This window comes from Anabrus simplex, chromosome 13, assembly GCF_040414725.1.
Source record: "Anabrus simplex isolate iqAnaSimp1 chromosome 13, ASM4041472v1, whole genome shotgun sequence".
NCBI classification, from domain to species: Eukaryota; Metazoa; Arthropoda; class Insecta; order Orthoptera; family Tettigoniidae; genus Anabrus; species Anabrus simplex.
Window position 1 is genome coordinate 100,674,091 of NC_090277.1, and position 18,510 is coordinate 100,692,600.

The 18,510-nt window shown below is 40.6% G+C and overlaps 1 protein-coding gene across 5 annotated transcripts in view; it reads right to left on the reverse strand.

Annotated features, from left to right (window-relative positions):
• The window catches only part of LOC136884672 (THAP domain-containing protein 1 B), a 163,505-nt gene that overhangs the window by 63,493 nt on the left and 81,502 nt on the right, over nt 1–18,510 (reverse strand). The window contains exon 1 of one of the 5 annotated variants that reach the window (XM_067156930.2): nt 4,556–5,003. The exons of the other annotated variants lie outside the window; for them this stretch is intronic. Within the exon in view, the coding sequence (XP_067013031.2) occupies nt 4,556–4,955 (400 nt within the window). The 5' untranslated portion in view covers nt 4,956–5,003. Of the gene's footprint in view, nt 1–4,555; nt 5,004–18,510 lie in introns of those variants that run through there. 5 annotated transcript variants of the gene reach the window in all.

Sequence of the window (18,510 nt, forward strand, 5' to 3'; positions counted from 1 at the left end):
ATATGCTCCTCTGCATTAAGTTTGGTATAAAATTATTCCTATCCTGTATATAGCATTGTTTCCATTATATGTCCTGTTTCTTTGCATTTTTATTCTGCTGGGGATGGTAATACCATCTAGTTATTATGACTGACGTGAATGACGTCACATGCGACTTTACGCTGACCACTAGGAATGCCAGTTTGTAGTTTAGCAATGGACAATGGCAAGTGCTCCACTTCCTTAGGTTATAAAAGTAAATGTAGTTTTTGGGTCGGGATGGTGGGTTCCAGGACATTACAATGAACACATCTCTCCTCCGCAAGGAATTGCAACTAGAATTTGCTTAAATTCTAGTTCCTAATAATGCTACTAAGGTTGGTGAGTGTGGGCAGTAATTCTTCCACTTTACCAGGTCAATCCATTCTTCTGTAGTTTATTATTAGCAATAATGATAGGATTCCCTTACCATGTGCAGAAATCTCAACTTTTCTCATTTGGTCTTTTAGATGGGTTAAATCAACCCTACAATCAAGAAGAAATTGGAGGTTAAGGATGAATTATAAAAAGTGAAATGAAGACAATTGTAAAATCATGTTCTTATAAATTACATTCACCCTCATTATAGACTGTTAAACCTTTCAGAGTTCAGTCTGCAAGCCTCATGAATAAACTAATTACTTCCACAAGTCTCTACCTGCAACCAGCCCCCTGTCCTTGTTTACTTCCACTCCTCCATCTGTATAAGATCATTAAAAACAAAGTCCGGCTCCATGGCTAAATGGTTTGCATGCTGGCCTGTGGTCACAGGGGTCCCGGGTTCGACTCCCGGCAGGGTTGGGAATTTTAAACATAATTGGTTAATTCCCCTTGCATGGGGACTGGGTGTATGTGTTGTCTTCATCATTTCGTCCTCATCAGGACGCACGGGTCTCCTACGAGCGTCAAATCAAAAGACCTGCACCTGGCGAGCCACAGTCCTTGGACACGTCCTGGTACAAAAAGCCATACACAATTTCATTTAATTAAAAACCTCCAAGCATCATCATGTGTGTAGTATGAACAACAAAGGTGAGAGATTACAGCCTTGTCTAACCACTGTGACTACACTGAATCAAGAATTCCTTAGAACTTCTTGACGTCTTCCTTACGAGATTCAAGTGGTAGCATACGCTGAGTCCAAGATGTGGGCTACCACTTGACTTAGGTTACCCCTTTTCAATAGTTGATTTAGTGAATGCCAAGCCTTTTAAGAGTTTTGAGCTGCAGCCAATAGCCAACGGAGTAGCCTGCTGCATTGTCAAGGCTGTTTCAGAAGCAACCGTCCTGGCCTCTGCTACTGTCAATACTCAAAACCTGATCAGTGGAGATGGTAGCCTAAGGTTTAGCAAATTAAAGTCCGGCTTTATGGTTAAATGGTAAGAATGCTTGCCTTTGGTCCGATGGCCCCAGTTCAGTTCTCAGAATCAACCCCCTCGTACTGTTAATTCCCCTGGCTTGGGGACTTTGTGTTTATGACGTCTTTGTCATTCATTTCATCCTCATTAGGTTACCACCAAACCTATACAGATGCCAAGCAACATTATTGTTATTATTATTATTATTATTATTATTATTATTATTATTATTAAATAAAAATTTCGAATTTTACAGCTTCCTCAGGAGATCAGTGGTGGTGTCCGATCCATTATCACGGGTTTGATTCCAACCAACAAAAGAGAACAATACACCTGAAAGATTGCATTTCATTTTAGCAGATCTACCTATAAAAAGAAAACTATATTACTCTTTATAACAGCAGCAGTCCTGTAGTGTCTTCCTACAAGGATGTAGAAGTAACGGGAGTGAAATGTCAGCACTCTGTTATCTATGAGTATAAGGTGAGGAAGTATATACGATGAGGAACGCATGCTGTTAGTTAGCAGTGGCGATCTGATAGACCAAAGCCTAGCACACCTATCCCCCCGGTCCCCGCACCTATCGATCATACATCAGCAAGCCACACGAGGTGGGTCAAGGGGAGAGGGACGCAGAGTCTGGAATGCAATATCTTTCTCCGATGCTTTGCTCTCCATCGTTCTCATTTGAGGTTTGTGCTTCACTGATAGCCTCGGTAGCCCTCAGAATATGCCACTAGATTCAAGAATAGTGGGCATGCTTCAGACGTCACGAAGTACGCAGAGTCATTACACTGAGACATCTTTATCAACCAGATCAGTCGAGAGGTAGTTTGCTCTGCTATTCACACCGAATAGCACAGACATGTGCAAGCAAGTAGAAAAGTGGCAACAGATCTGATCAACCCACGAACCAGATAGCTCAAGATGCTATTTCATTTGAACTTGAGACTTTGATTTATGGTAACTCAGATGTGATTTAAGATTCCTTCTGTTCGTAATTTATTCAATATATTATTTTTAGTGCATATTTATATGGGCTCAGTAGTTTCTAACAGAAAATTATGTGCAATATGATATCTCTTACCAGAATATTCGTTTTAAAAACAGAAATACAGTACACTGTGCATCATCTTGTGTCATGTAGAGAGTCAGTGAGTTGGTGGTGATTATCGTTTTAAGAGAAAGTACAACTCGGCTACCATCCTCCATATATAACATTAATCAGAGACAAAGAATTGCAGGGGTCTGACACTTTCAAAAATGAAGGTATCAGCCAAAGGAAGACAAGGGCTATGAAGGGAGTGAAAATTAAAGACTCCCTAGGCCTCGAGACCTAATGCCGTCAGGGTCGGAAAAGAACAAGAGTTGACCAAGAGAGGTCGGATAGGATAGAAACAAGCGAGGAGCCTGGCACAAGTAAGTGGAAGCAATGCCAGGACTCAGCTCAGACTCCCAACATGAGATCCGCTGGAGCCTCTTTTACGACAGGCAGGGGATACCACAGGTGTTTTTCTACCTCCCCCACCCATGGGGGAAAAGAGTCAGTGAGGAAAATGGAAGAGGATAGGTTACCTAGGAGAATAATGGACTCTCTCATGGAGGGTAAGAGAAGAAGAGGGAGAACATGGTGACGATGGATGGACTCGTTTTTTTTTAAAGTTCCGTTTGGGCCTGCTATGGACCACATGGTTCTTATCTCTAGCAGCTTTCTTCTTTGACCAGTACTCCTTCATTCTTGCACTGTGAATGTCTTTTCGCTCCTGAGTCCATTTCACACTCCTCCCGGACGTACTGTTTTTTCTGTTAGTGACAGACTCGGTTTATAATAATTTAAAGATAAGAGGTACGGAACAAAAAGAGGCCACGGAGCTAGTTACAAATAGAGGATTGTGGCAGCATTTAATCAATTCACAGAGGCTTGCAGACTGAACACTGAAAAGCATAAGAGCCTAACAAGCTATATGAAAATGCATGTAATAACAATACAGTGCCAGGCTGAGTGGCTCAGACGGTTGAGACGCTGGCCTTCTGACCCCAACTTGGCAGATTCAGATACATCAACCTCGAGTCGGTAGATTCACTGACATGAAAAAGAACTCCTGCGCGACTAAATTCCAGCACCTCCGAAAACAGAAAACGTAGTTAGTGGGATGCTACAATACAGCGTATCTTGTTATATTTGTATTCATGAACTGCGTGACTGACCTCACTAGCAGAAAAAAAAAAAAGAAAGTAAACCCCATTGATATCCTAACACATTTAAATCAATTATTTGATACTAAAAATGTGAAAATTATCTTTCTAATCCATAAAATAGCAATGAAGAATACTTTTGTTCATCACCTCCTGTAAAGTTATGTTATTGCCGCTAGCATGGTACTGTTTCTTAAGCGATGATATAATACCATGCGCTTTCCTTATTTCTTTGAGTGAATAAATACAGTTAACTTTACTAGCGGGGGAGGGGTTGGATTTTTAGGAAAGAGAACTACACACACATACACACACAAAAAGTGAAACAATACCTAAAGTTGCTGAGATGAGACCTTTTCTTTATGCATGCTAGGGACCCACCAACTCGTCCCCGGAAGTATCCTTACTTAGAAAAATTAAAACTGTCACTACGTAAATCTCTGAAAGGTGACCCTTTCCAATGATCCTGTTGGCTGGAGGGCAGTTTCTGAGAGCTCGCATCACATATGGCCCACTGCTACATTCTGTACAAATAATGAAATTGTGAAGTTTGAAAGTGACATGCCCTAACGAGTGCCAGATGTAATTCCAGTATTTGCGATATTACTATAAGAATTAACCAAGAAGTGAAATTCACAGATAATTTAGTTAATCATGTTTTAAATAAGCATTTTGAATCATGTTCTCTCATGTTCTTGCCACCAGCCAATACCATCACAGTGGATATTACAGGCCAGTAGATCGCATCAGGACTCTAACCTGAGAGTAAACACCCCTGATCTGATGGACTTGTCACTATCTTGACCTAAGTAGGCAGTCTTGTAAACATTGTGTGACACTCTGAGATGTTGAATTCCTAACCTCTTATTTCCAATGCTATCAGCGAAGTTTTATCCTAAATACTCTTGTTCGTTATGTAAATAAAGGCATGATTCAACAATTAAAGAATAAACCATTATTTTCTTGATTACAGCTATTCTTACCTCTTGTATTATCAGCAGAGGATGTTTCACTTAAAATCATATGCAAAGTTTTTCTTTTCCTAGAATTAATTTGCTTTAAAGAAGCAGACGAACGTTTGGGCAAATGTGGAAAAATATTCGGGACTGAATTTGGTTTTAAGTGCCAGTTAATTCTAGGGAGTTCTATTTCCTTGTTTTCTATAATAAATTTATCAGTTTTAACAATTACATCTTCAGAAAAGTGAATATGACAGATTGAAGATTTTTCTGTAAGCTCCCTGTCTTTTCTTTGTATTGCTTTTTTCCATTTCATGAATAACTCTTTATCTTTAGGTGGTTTAAAATATCTCCTTGCCTCCTTACAATCTCTATATCCTGACCTGCACCCTGGCACAAAACAGCAAGGCATTTTCAATCCCATATGTTAACACTGACAAACGACAGGCCTGACAAACATTGCTTTATAGAGCAATTAAATAGTTGAAAAGAAAATGCCATGTTGTGTACATACTGTGCATTACCTAACCTCATTTACAAGACCTTACTTAATCAAAGCCACATTTCGCAGATAAATTCATGACGATTGTCTATTCCAAGTAATCATTCAATAAGACGACATAACTTGCCAAGAACACTACCTTATAAACAAAAACGTGTGGAAAAATACAATATAAAGGACACAGATAACAGTGTTAACGGTGTGAAGTGAATCGGGGAGCGAATGTCACGCCGTACAGCGGCAGAATTGGGCAGGATGAACATTGCAATATCAAGGTCAACAGGATCTTCGCTACGCTCGACCAAGCTAGCTAGAGCGACGCAACGAGTCGGCCGTGGCTCGACGCATGAAATCGGCTATAATATTTTTTAAGGGAACATAAAAGAAGTGGATGTGTCCGACTCGTTGGCTGAATGGTGAGCGTACTGGCCTTCAGTTCAGCGGGTGGCCGGTTCAATTCCAGGCCGGGTCAGGGATTTTAATCGCTTCTGATTAATTCTTCTGGCTTTCCTCTTCATATTCAGACAACATACCACACTACCAACCGCCACAGAAACACGCATTAGTGATTACGTCCCTCCATATAGGGTTGGCGTCGGGATGGGGATCCGGCCGCAAAACAGGGCCAAATCCACCACATGTATGACGCACTTCGCACCCGCGGAGAAAGCGGCAGGAAAAGAAGAAGAAACGAAGTGACGGTACTTCCTTTTCTATTCGTTAATCAGCATTATTGTAGTTCGCACGGTTAATACGTATCTGACATGAAAGTCTTGAGTTTCAATCATTTTTGTTATGTAGGCCTACATATTTTAGATAGAACAAATATTTCCGTAGATATTTTGTACGACAGCGAAAAACATAATAATCGCGAGTAGTTATTCCTCGAACATGAACACTCCTGCTTGTTGCCTTTTCTGATAGATACAGTCTTTTCTTTTCTTTTTTTCTCTCTTCATCCGTCTGTTGGCAAACGACAGAGCAAATTGTAGCTTCCACTTAAGTCCCAGTCTCATCCATGTCTGTGACAACGTGGAAGCAGCTGAGGTATGGGCGCCTCGAGTGAATAATAATAAATGTTATTGGTTTTACGTCCCACTAACTAATGTTACGGTTTTCGGAGACGCTGAGGTGCCGGGATGTAGGCCCCCAGGAGTTCTTTTACGTGCCAGTAAATCTACCGACACGAGACTGACGTATCTGAGCATCTTCAAATACCACCGGACGGAGCCAGGATCGAACCTGCCAAGTTGAGGAAGCCAGCGCCTCAATCGTCGGCCCGGCAAGTCGAGTGCATCCGAGTGTTAAGAAATGTGTTACTCGTAGCGTCAGTCGTGCTCAACGAGCTAGAACAATTCTCGTTACAACAGCACTGTCAGGCCTGGTGAGGAAAACAATGGCAAACTATTTCAATTCTCTTCTTGCTTAGTACGCTTCATTTTGACACTGCCATCGATTTTGGCGGTTTCCTTATAACCTCTCATACTGCTATTCGAGGCTCCAACCAGCCTCTGGGCTGATGATATAACAGACAGACAGACAGACAGACAGACAGGTGATAACTCACAAAACTTAAAAGATCGAAAAAACGTACATTTCCTGTCTTGGTCCCTAATATAGCTGCACCATTGTGTAGTAATCAAATACACAGGCGATTTGGAAACTATACATCATCTGTGGGTACCGGTACTTTAGGAATTAACTTTGTTGAGGGTCTATTTTGTATCATCACTTGAAAGATAGGTGTGACAAAATTTTTAAAATATACATATACATACCTTGTATCAGCTTTGAGTTATGGTTTATATCAGCTGCCTACACCTGAGAGATGGGGTCAGCTTCAGGTTACTTTATAGGAGAACCGCATAAAAAGAAACAGCATATCTAGCTAGTATATGTAGGTATGTCCAACCTTTGCCCTGTTTCTCTACGGGACCGGGTATGAAGAGAGATGAATTTTTGCAGCGAGTTTTTACGACCGGATGCCCTTCCTGGTGTCAAAATCATCTGAGTAGTTATTGAGATAAAATGAATGGCACCAAGCCTGATAGCTGCAGTCGCTTAAATGCGGTCAGTAGCCAGTATTCGGGAGATAGTGGGTTCGAACCCCACTGTCGGCAGCCCTGAAGATGGTTTTCCGTGATTTCCCATTTTCACACCAGGCAAATGCTGGGGCTGTACCTTAATTAAGGCCACGGCTGCTTCCTCCCCACTCCTAGCCCTTTCCTGTCCCATCATCGCCGTAAGACCTATCTGTGTCGGTGGGACATAAAGCAACTTGTAAAAAAAAAGATAAACAATAGTAGGAAGAGAGAAGGTGAAAGCCAGAGCCAGCACATAGCCTACTCCGGTCGAATATCACCACGGGGTCTGCTCAAGGCTTCATGTCTCCATCCGACAAATGAATCACCATCAACAGAGTCATATGCCCTCACTCCATATGAGCACTGCAGAGATGTTTGGAATTTAATCCAGGGGTTTGACACGGAATCTGGGGTTTAGAAATTGTATACCATCACCTCTCCTACTCTGCTGGCCAACATTCTGAAGGTGTTGACCAGCAGAACTCGAACCGGCTAACCACTGTGTCAGACCGTATAGACTTGATGCCTTAACGATCATGGCCACCACTGAATGTTTCTCATTTGAAACAGACCAAAATAACTTTTTCACCCTAAGCTGACACTATGGTGTACCAATGACTGACCCTCCACAATTTATGTGATAATTTATACCTTTCACTTCAGCCAACATATACAATTCATACACATTCATTAAACATACTATCAAACATGGATTTAATTTTCAGGACCCAATAAACAAAATATAATACCTTCTTTACTTGCACTAACCTCCTTATGAAAAATGCTAAGGTTCCCTTTAAACTTTGTTTGCTGGTGCTCCCCTACATACAAAGGACTTATCTAGATCATACCTCATTACTGCCAACTAATTTTTTCTTCCAAAGAGAAACATTTAAACTACAAACTGATGCAAAAAGAAATTAAGTATGGGTGGAGATACCGTCATTTTTATATATTTTAAGTTAGGCTGTCAGCAATAGGTACAGGGTCAGGCATAGGAGCATTATTTTTTTTCTTCTTACAAGCTGCTGTACGCCACACCGACACAATTAGGTCTTATGGCAACGATGGGACAGGAAAGGGCTAGAAGTGTGGGAAGGAAGCAGCCATAGCCTTAATTAAGGTACAGCCCCAGCATTTGCACAGGTGCATCTACCTTAGTTTAATGATGCTTGTTGCATCAATATTATGCTTATTATTATTATTATTATTATTATTGCAAATGTTTAATTTTAGCCTATGTGTTTTCTTTCTAGGGTACAATTCAAAACAATGAAAATGCAATAGCAACAGGATTATATTTACAAACATTTTAAAATTGTTTGATGATCGAAAAATAGAAGACTCTATGTACGTAAAATTAAATTAGACTTGTACTTAAAAGTGGTTCATGGTTGTGGGTTACTGTAGTCACGTCCTAGTTCGTGAACCATGGGCAACGGCTGAGTGGCCTAGTAAGTGGTCCTGAGAGTCGGGATACCAGTTGCTATGGAATGGGAGTGGGCATCTCGGACATATTCTGAGTCGTGGCCCTCCTTGTTCTCAGGCGGCTAGGACTATACAATTCACCGGTGGTCCATAACCCGTTAGAGGAGAGATCCTCACTTGGATTATGTGCAAGTAGGGCAGCATCCTGCTTCATGAATTTACCGAGCTCAGAACACTTTAAGCAAGCCTCGGACCTATGGGAGTAATGGAGTCCCACTCCCATTTGACAGGCGAGGGATTCCTTGGAAACAACTTGGCGAACGAAATGGAATTCGATGGGGAGCTATCAATATTAATGGGGCTTATGGAAGAAAGAAGGTAGAACTGGCTGAGTCAGCAAAGAGGATGCATCTGGATGTGCTAGGAGTAAGTGATATTCGGGTAAGGGGAGATAATGAGGAAGAGATAGGAGATTATAAAGTGTACTTGACGGGTGTTAGAAAAGGAAGGGCAGAGTCTGGGGTAGGGCTCTTTATCAGGAATACCATTGCACGCAACATAGTTTCTGTTAGGCACATAAATGAGCGAATGATGTGGGTAGATTTGTCAGTGGGAGGAATTAGGACAAGAATTGTGTCCATGTATTCACCATGTGAGGGTGCAGATGAGGATGAAGTTGACAAGTTTTATGAAGCATTGAGTGACATCGTGGTCAGGGTCAACAGCAAGGATAGAATAGTGCTAATGGGCGATTTCAATGCGAGAGTTGGGAATAGAACTGAAAGATACGAAAGGGTGATTGGTAAATGGGGGGAAGATATGGAAGCTAATGGGAATGGGAAGCGTTTGCTGGACTTCTGTGCTAGTATGGGTTTAGCTGTTACGAATACATTCTTCAAGCATAAGGCTATTCACCGCTACACATGGGAGGCTAGGGGTACCAGATCCATAATAGACTATATCTTAACAGACTTTGAATTCAGGAAATCTGTTAGGAATGTACGAGTTTTCCGCGGATTTTTCGATGGTACAGACCACTATCTGATCTGTAGTGAACTAAGTATCTCTAGGCCTAGGGTAGAGAAAGTGAAATCTGTCTGCAAACGAATAAGGGTAGAAAGTCTCCAGGACGAGGAAATTAGACAGAAGTACATGGATATGATTAGTGAGAAGTTTCGAACAGTAGACAGTAAGCAGATTCAGGATATAGAAAGTGAATGGGTGACACACAGGGATGCTGTAATAGGAACAGCAAGGGAGTGCCTAGGAACAACTGTGTGTAAAGATGGGAAAAGGCGAACATCTTGGTGGAATGGTGAAGTGAGAGCAGCCTGTAAATGTAAAAAGAAGGCTTATCAGAAATGGCTCCAAACAAGGGCCAAGGAAGACAGGGATTGGTACGTAGACGAAAGAAACAGAGCGAAACAAATAGTTGTTGAATCCAAAAAGAAGTCATGGGAAGATTTTGGTAATAACCTGGAAAGGCTAGTTCAAGCAGCAGGGAAACCTTTCTGGACAGTAATAAAGAATCTTAGGAAGGGAGGGAAAAAGGAAATGAAACGTGTTTTGAGTAATTCAGGTGAACTTATAATAGATCCCAGGGAATCACTGGAGAGGTGGAGGGAATATTTTGAACATCTTCTCAATGTAAAAGGAAATCATCATGGTGATGTTGCAAACAGCCAAGCTCATGGGGAGGAGGAAAATGATGTTGGTGAAATTATCCTTGAGGAATTGGAAAGGATAGTAAATAAACTCCATTGTCATAAGGCAGCAGGAATAGATGAAATTAGACCTGAAATGGTGAAGTATAGTGGGAAGGCAGGGATGAAATGGCTTCATAGCGTAGTAAAATTAGCATGGAGTGTTGGTAAGGTACCTTCAGATTGGGCAAAAGCAGTAATTGCACCTATCTATAAGCAAGGGAACAGGAAGGATTGCAACAACTATCGAGGTATCTCATTGATTAGTATACCAGGCAAAGTATTCACTGGCATCTTGGAAGGGAGGGTGCGATCAGTCGTTGAGAGGAAGTTGGATGAAAACCAGTTTGGTTTCAGACCACAGAGAGGCTGTCAGGATCAGATTATCAGTATGCGCCAGGTAATTGAAAAATGCTACGAGAGGAATAGGCAGTTGTGTTTATGTTTCGTAGATCTAGAGAAAGCATATGACAGGGTACCGAGGGAAAAGATGTTCGCCATACTGGGGGACTATGGAATTAAAGGTAGATTATTAAAATCAATCAAAGGCATTTATGTTGACAATTGGGCTTCAGTGAGAATTGATGGTAGAATGAGTTCTTGGTTCAGGGTACTTACAGGAGTTAGACAAGGCTGTAATCTTTCACCTTTGCTGTTCGTAGTATATATGGATCATCTGCTGAAAGGTATAAAATGTCAGGGAGGAATTCAGTTAGGTGGAAATGTAGTAAGCAGTTTGGCCTATGCTGACGACTTGGTCTTAATGGCAGACTGTGCCGAAAGCCTGCAGTCTAATATCTTGGAACTTGAAAATAGGTGCAATGAGTATGGTATGAAAATTAGCCTTTCAAAGAATAAGTTGATGCCAGTAGGTAAGAAATTCAACAGAATTGAATGTCAGATTGGTGATACAAAGCTGGAACAGGTCGATAATTTCAAGTATTTAGGTTGTGTGTTTTCCCAGGATGGTAATATAGTAAGTGAGATTGAATCAAGGTGTAGTAAAGCTAATGCAGTGAGCTCGCAGTTGCGATCAGCAGTATTCTGTAAGAAGGAAGTCAGCTCCCAGACGAAACTATCTTTACATCGGTCTGTTTTCAGACCAACTTTGCTTTACGGGAGCAAAAGTTGGGTGGACTCAGGATATCTTATTCATAAGTTAGAAGTAACAGACATGAAAGTAGCAAGGATGATTGCTGGTACAAACAGGTGGGAACAATGGCAGGAGGGTACTTGGAATGAGGAGATAAAGGCTCATTTAGGAATGAACTCGATGGATGAAGCTGTACTCATAAACCGGCTTCGGTGGTGGGGTCATGTGAGGCGAATGGAGGAGGATAGGTTACCTAGGAGAATAATGGACTCTGTTATGGAGGGTAAGAGAAGTAGAGGGAGACCAAGACGACGATGGTTAGACTCGGTTTCTAACGATTTAAAGATAAGAGGTATAGAACTAAATGAGGCCACAACACTAGTTGCAAATCGAGGATTGTGGCGACGTTTAGTAAATTCTCAGAGGCTTGCAGACTGAACGCTGAAAGGCATAACAGTCTATAATGATAATGTATGTATGTATGTAAATTAAAAAAGAGGCAAATTACTGTACACTTAAGTCAGTGTACTACAATACATCTTGGTTGTTTCATAAAAAAATACACACCTTTACTCATTTAATTTTAGAAGAAAAAGAGTACACCTCAAGTTACTTCAAAAGAAAATGGACACAAATTGATTGGAATTGATAATATCTGTAATTTAGGGGACAGACGTATTTTAGTAATAGTATACACTTTGTTCAGTTTAAGCCAGTGACATAAGGTTTTTTATGTTGTTTTTTACAGAGCTCCCGTATTTTACAACAGTGTATGATTTTAGGGGATATGGGTATATACAACAGAGTTCTCACATATTGTGTTCGCAGGTGGTAGGGTGAAATTGGGGAATTTCCATTAGAACAAACAAGGAACAATTTGTGTCCATTTTCACTTTTATACAGATTATAGATAATTCTTCGATCTCAGTATCTGATCCCAATCACCTTCAAAATCTCAAATAGCTTGGTCCAATCAGCATTATCGAATGATTTTTTTTACATCTACGAACGCCATGTACGTGGGCTTGTCCTTCTTAATTCGATCCTCTAAGATAAGACGTAAAGTCGGGATTGCTTCATGTGTTCCGCCAATTATTTTCTCATATCTTAACATCTGTTTACCCCACTTACAATAAGAAGAGTGATAAGAATCAAGGGCTTTGAAAAAGAAGTGACAATCCAGAATGGAGTGAGGCAAGGCTGCAGTTTGCCCCTCCTCCTCCTTTTCAATGTTTACATAGAACAGGCAGTAAAATAAATCAAAGAGGAATTGGAAAGGCAATCACAATCCAAGGAGAGGAAATCAAAACCTTGAAATTTGCCAATGATATTGTTATTTTATCTGAAACTGCAGAAGGTCTTGAGAGTTGCTAAATGGTATGGACGGAGTATTGGATAAGGAGTACAAGATGAAAATAAGTAAATCCAAAACAAATTAATGGAGTGCAGTCAAACAAAGGCAGGTGATACACGTAATATTAAATTAGGAAATGAAGTGTTAAAGGAAGTAGATCAATGCTATTACTTGGGTAGTAAAATTACTAACGATGGCAGAAGTAAGGACGACATAAAATGCAGACTAACACAATCAAGGAAGAGTTTTCATAAGAAAAGAAATTTGTTCACTTCGAGCAGTGATATAGGAATCAGAAAGATGTTTTTGAAGACTTTCATCTGGAGCGTGGCGTTGTCTTGGAAGTGAGACATGGGCGATGACTAGCTCAGAAAGAAAGAAAGAAAGAAAGAAAGAAAGAAAGAAAGATAGAAAGAAAGAAAGAAAATAGAAGCTTTTGAAATGTGGTGTTACAGAAGAATGCTGAAGGTGAGATGGATAGATCGAATCACAAATTAAGAGATACTGAATTGAATTGGTGAGAGGAGATCAATTTGGCTAAATTTGATTAGAAGAAGAGATAGAATGATAGGTCACATCTTAAGACATCCACTACTTGTTCAGTTAGTTTTTGAAGGAAGTGTAGGTGGTAAGACGCGGTCTAGAAAGCCAAGAATAACGGCTGAGAGGACTTGTCGTGCTGACCACAAGACATCTCGCAATCTGCAGGCCTTCGGGCTGAACAGCGGTCGCTTGGTAGGCCAAGGCCCTTTGGGGCTGTTGTGCCATGGGGTTTGGGTTTTTTGGGAGGTGGTACGAACAGTAGGGGTAGACCAAGGTATGAACATGACAAGCAGTTGTAGGATGCAGTAGTTACATAGAACTGAAAAGGTTATCACAGGATAGGGTGGCACGGAGGGCTTCATCAAACCAGTCTATGGACTGATGACTCAAACAACATGATTTTATTTGAGGTAAACATTTAGTCTGCACCACTCGTCTTCTGAAACTGCGTCTGGATACAGCTCTTGGACAGTTACACTTGTAGTGAGCACCTGATAGAAGGGATGGAAAACATTAGACACAAACTTCAGTAAATAAAGCAAGTCCTTATTCTTCGAGAAAGAGATTGGTAAAGCTGCACCGTATGTCTTTGGTGGTGTAAGTATACTGGTTCTTCCCCTCCTTTCATATAGATGTTGATTCCCATAGGGAACCTGAAATATTTGTCCCGAATGAGTAAATTTATAATACCAATGTAGTTTGTCCCTTACTGGACATTATAAGTTTTCCAGCTAACTCATTCCTGGTTGCCAGCGTGTAGTAAACTGGGCTCATCAGTTGGTAAATAGCACACCTAGCAAGACGCATGGCTAGTGCATACAGTGGAGACAACTGCGTAGGCTACTTCGAGCTACCGACAGTGACAATACACTATGAGAGACTTTGTCTCATTTTCACTCTGACTTCTGCCTTGACATGTATCATTGTAAGAAATCATACAGACACAAACTCCTATGGAGAGAGAGATCAGATAATGCTCAATAAAGCACGCATAAAATACTCTTTAGAGTGGTGAAAATTGTTTTAATCACAACCTGATGGACATAATGCTCTTTACACACCCACAACCATGATTTTAATGAATTGGCACAGGAAACATCTCATATCTTTGATTATATTTTAGACTGGAGTTAGCGTGGACTCGTACTCCTTCACAAGGCGTATTTGAGAACTCAACTTCAGTCATGTGGGGTTAACGCATGTTAACCACCCCCCCGCCAAGAATTTCGACCGCGCTAGCTACAATATAATGCACAGTCAAAAGGCTTTAAATAGGCAATTATTCTCCAAATAGGCATGAACCTTAAATAGGAATTTATAGGCAAAATTAAACCCACAGATTATATCTAAAAAGAGCCTAAAATTGATTTATATTTTAAAAGCCTATGCTTGTGCACACAGGAATAAAATAGGCAAATTCTGATCCCTAATGATAATGATACCTTAGCTGATTGCTTGTAGATAATATCCATTCTCCTCCCCTGCTCCGCGAAGTGACTGATGATGCTTGTTGAAGTCCGAGATGGTCAACAGCTGTCTCTGGACAGGGCATATACCGTACCAAGTGACGAACTGATTTTCCTAGTGTACATATTTTTGTTGTTATAGCCCCTGTGTTCTTGTAAAAGGTAAAACAACATCAATGTTTAACAGTAACTTGTTGATTACCATAGCAATTTATTTATGACCATAGAGACTAACCATGAATAAATTAAACAGTGCATCCAAAGTTCGTACAAGGAAGTAGGAACTAAGTTAAGTTGGTACCAGTCGCCATGAATCTACTTACATCCCCACCCCTTCGTGTATACACATAGATAGAAAGGGCAGTGCCGGCAGAACACGGTGCCAGGATACAAATCAGCTGATGTTGTGCACCCAAGGTGAATAAACTTGGGCTGTTGACGTAAGCAGGAAATTTTAAGTAATCATTGTCGACATACAAGGATTTTTCTATATAACTGTAATATATTACAAACACGTAAACACACGTATTTTCGTAAATAAGTTAAGTACGCCAATTTGAAGGAATATAGTAAAAGTGGTCATATATTTTGCTGCTTACAATACTGCAGTCAGAGATTTGAAAAGGGAAGTAAGATATATCTTCACAGGTAAGGATTAAAATCTGTAACTGAAAAGACACTGGCATGTTTGCATACCGCTAGGCTGCCAGGGAAAGCGAGGATAAGTCACAAAATGACTTGTACTCTTCTCCCCTATATGGATATTAACATATTTACTTGTACCATTTGGACAAAATGAAATGTTGTAGTTCTGACTTATACTACATACAATGGGAGGAAGAGAAATGAACACGATGTTATTTGCAGATGATATTGTGATTTGGGGAGAAGACGACAGGAAGGTTCAAGAACAGTTGAATGTGGTGAATGGGAAGATTGAAGAATGTGGATTGAAAATAAGTGTAGAAAAGAGTAAAACTCTTGTTATGACTAGAAGGGAGAAAGAAGGGAAAGGTCAGATTAGACTTGCAGACAAGTCCCTGGAAGTAGTGGAAACGTTTAAATGCCTGGGGAGTGAATTAATGGAGAATGCTCGACTGGATGCTGAGATTAGTAAAAGGATTCAAGCTGGAAGTTGTTTCTATCATAGTGTAAGAAATATGTTATGGGACAAAGATGTGCCAATGGAAGCAAAGGATACTATGTTCAAGATGTATTACGTACCCATAACAACTTACGGAGCAGAAACTTGGACAATGACAAAGAAGGATGAGAGTCGAATACAGGCAGCCGAAATGAAATTCTTGAGGAGTATGATACAGAAGAGTAGAAGAGACAAAATAAGGAATGAGAAAATCCGGGAAGAAATTGGAGTGGAAAAAATGAATGATAGAATAGAGAAGAGCCGACTAAGATGGTTTGGGCACATAAAGTGAATGAGCGACGAAAGAATGCCAAAAAAGGTGATGGAAATGCAAATCCAAGGAAGGAGAGGCCGTGGGCGACCACGATTGAGATGGAAGGATACCATCCAACGCAGCATTATAGAAAGAAACCTGGACTGGGACACAGTGTTGGAGGAGGAGTGGTGGAAAGACCGAAGAAAGTGGAGAGGAACCATATTTGCCCCTACCCAGCTACAGCTGGATAAAGGGAAATGATGATGATGACAATGGGAGGTCACGATGTCTGCATCACCGATTTTGTTCAAACGTCGTAGGTTGGTAGTACTACATCACAAAAACACACTGGCAAAGAAGTAGCGCGCAACTCCCAATTTTTTTTTTTTAAAAAAGCAATTTTGAAAACCTCGAAAAAAGTTATGAGAGGTTTAGCATCATCAAGCGAGATACTGTGGCATGGTGGTCAAGGCTCTCCACTTCAGTTATGAAGCTGGCGAGCTCGAGTCACGCTGTTACCAGCTTTTTACACCCCCCCACCCTTTCCTCCCTTTTTTCCTTCGTCCTTTATGAGTTTCGCAGTGCCCCGCCATATTATTTTGATTATTGCAAGCTACAACTGAATGAATTATTTTAAAAATCTGTCAGATAATTACTTTTTGAGGGGAGGGGGCGCGTAATAATTGAAGTCTCACATTTCTTTTATGGTTTGGACCGAAAAGGCAAATGTCAAGTTTTCAAAATATATAACATAATGCTAGACTATAAAATAGCTCACACTGCTAGTATCAAACTCAATTTTGAACATCATAAATTGTTCACTGTTAAAATAAAACAGTAACTTCCATTTACAAGTGCTTTTTAAGTGTCTGTGCATGATCCACGGTGAGACTTGTAAAAATAAGAGAAACACAATGGAGCGCGGCGTCTCGCATAAGATAAATGCGGAATTTTCACAATTGCGTGGATTCTTCAAGAGATCTTGTGGGAAACATACTTGGTTAACATTTAGGAAAATTTCTCGTGTATCAGTCAATTTTGCGGCATACTATGGCTATAACAACATGTTCTTAAACATTGGAGCAGGAAGTTGAAGCGGAAAATGACTACATTAAGGTATTTTTTGAGGAACTCGTCAACTGATTTTTGAACAACAGGTCCGAAAGAGCCTTTGGGCTTTTGCAAACAAACAAAAACTAGAGAGGAACAACTCTCCCGACAATGCAAGAATGTATCGGGCCGTGTGTGAATGACTGACTTTGTTCGTGCTTTTTTGGTTGACGAACACAGCCTTCGAACCTTCGATATACAATGTTCTGTCAATTGTAGACTGATATTGACAGCCTGAAATATAAATAATTTGCTATATTGTACGGTTAGAGTGAACTTGTGTATTTATGTATAAATGTTACCTGTTTGATCGGTATTTATGACGTGTGTATTGTCAAAACTTGGGATCCATGCGCGAGCCTGCGTCCGAAAGTTCGCTGCAGAAGCCAAAACGTCTTCCACATTTGCGGAGTCATTTCCGGAAGTGTATCTGGTAATTTTTCTTTGGCGGATTTTGTATTTCTTTTTGAATTTCTTAACCCATGAATTTGAAGCCTTGAATTCAAATCCTTTAAACTGGGCCGCCGCAGCTAGTGCCCACTCTCGCAAATTAAGCGTCGTGACTCGCTGTTGTTTGTTCTCACGTGCCTCTTTAAAGCGATCGTAAGTCCATTCGTTGATAGTTTTACATTTGTCCCTCGATGTTCCGCCCTTTTTCACATCTTCTTCCCATATTGCCAAATCGCGTATTCGCTTCAGCCGAGAGCAGCCTCTTTTGTGTAATGTCTGCAAACTCCATTTAGGGTGCGCTCTAGCCATGTTTACAACATGTAACTTGTAATCTAGAGGAATATATTCCATAAACTTCATTTTTTTTCCTTCCGGCTCGTAGTCTTCGTCTGTAGAATCACTCTTTTCTTCGAGAGCACCTTGGTCGTCACTGCCATCGCAGGTGAATACTTCTTCATCTATTACAAATCTATTTTCTTCTATTATTGTCAAAATAGATTTAAAAATTTTCTTTCCTAATAACTCAGCCTCTTCTGTAATCTCTACAGAGTCTCTGGGATTCAGTAAGCGATTTATATAAAGAAGGTGTTCGACGTAAGCCAAGGCCCCTTTCAATTGTTTATTTGTTGCTTGCTCTCCCGGGAACTCGTTTGCACTTTGCGTAGCTTCACATTTAAAAACACTTTCGTTCGAATATAATTCAACATGCGAGATCTCCATGTCGATCGAACTTATGATCAGCACGTCTGGTTACATCGCACACAACCGTTACACTACACAACGCGGTCAGACAGTGACTAACTGCTGCTCTCATTCGCAACACGAGGAAAAAGAGGACCAGGAAAT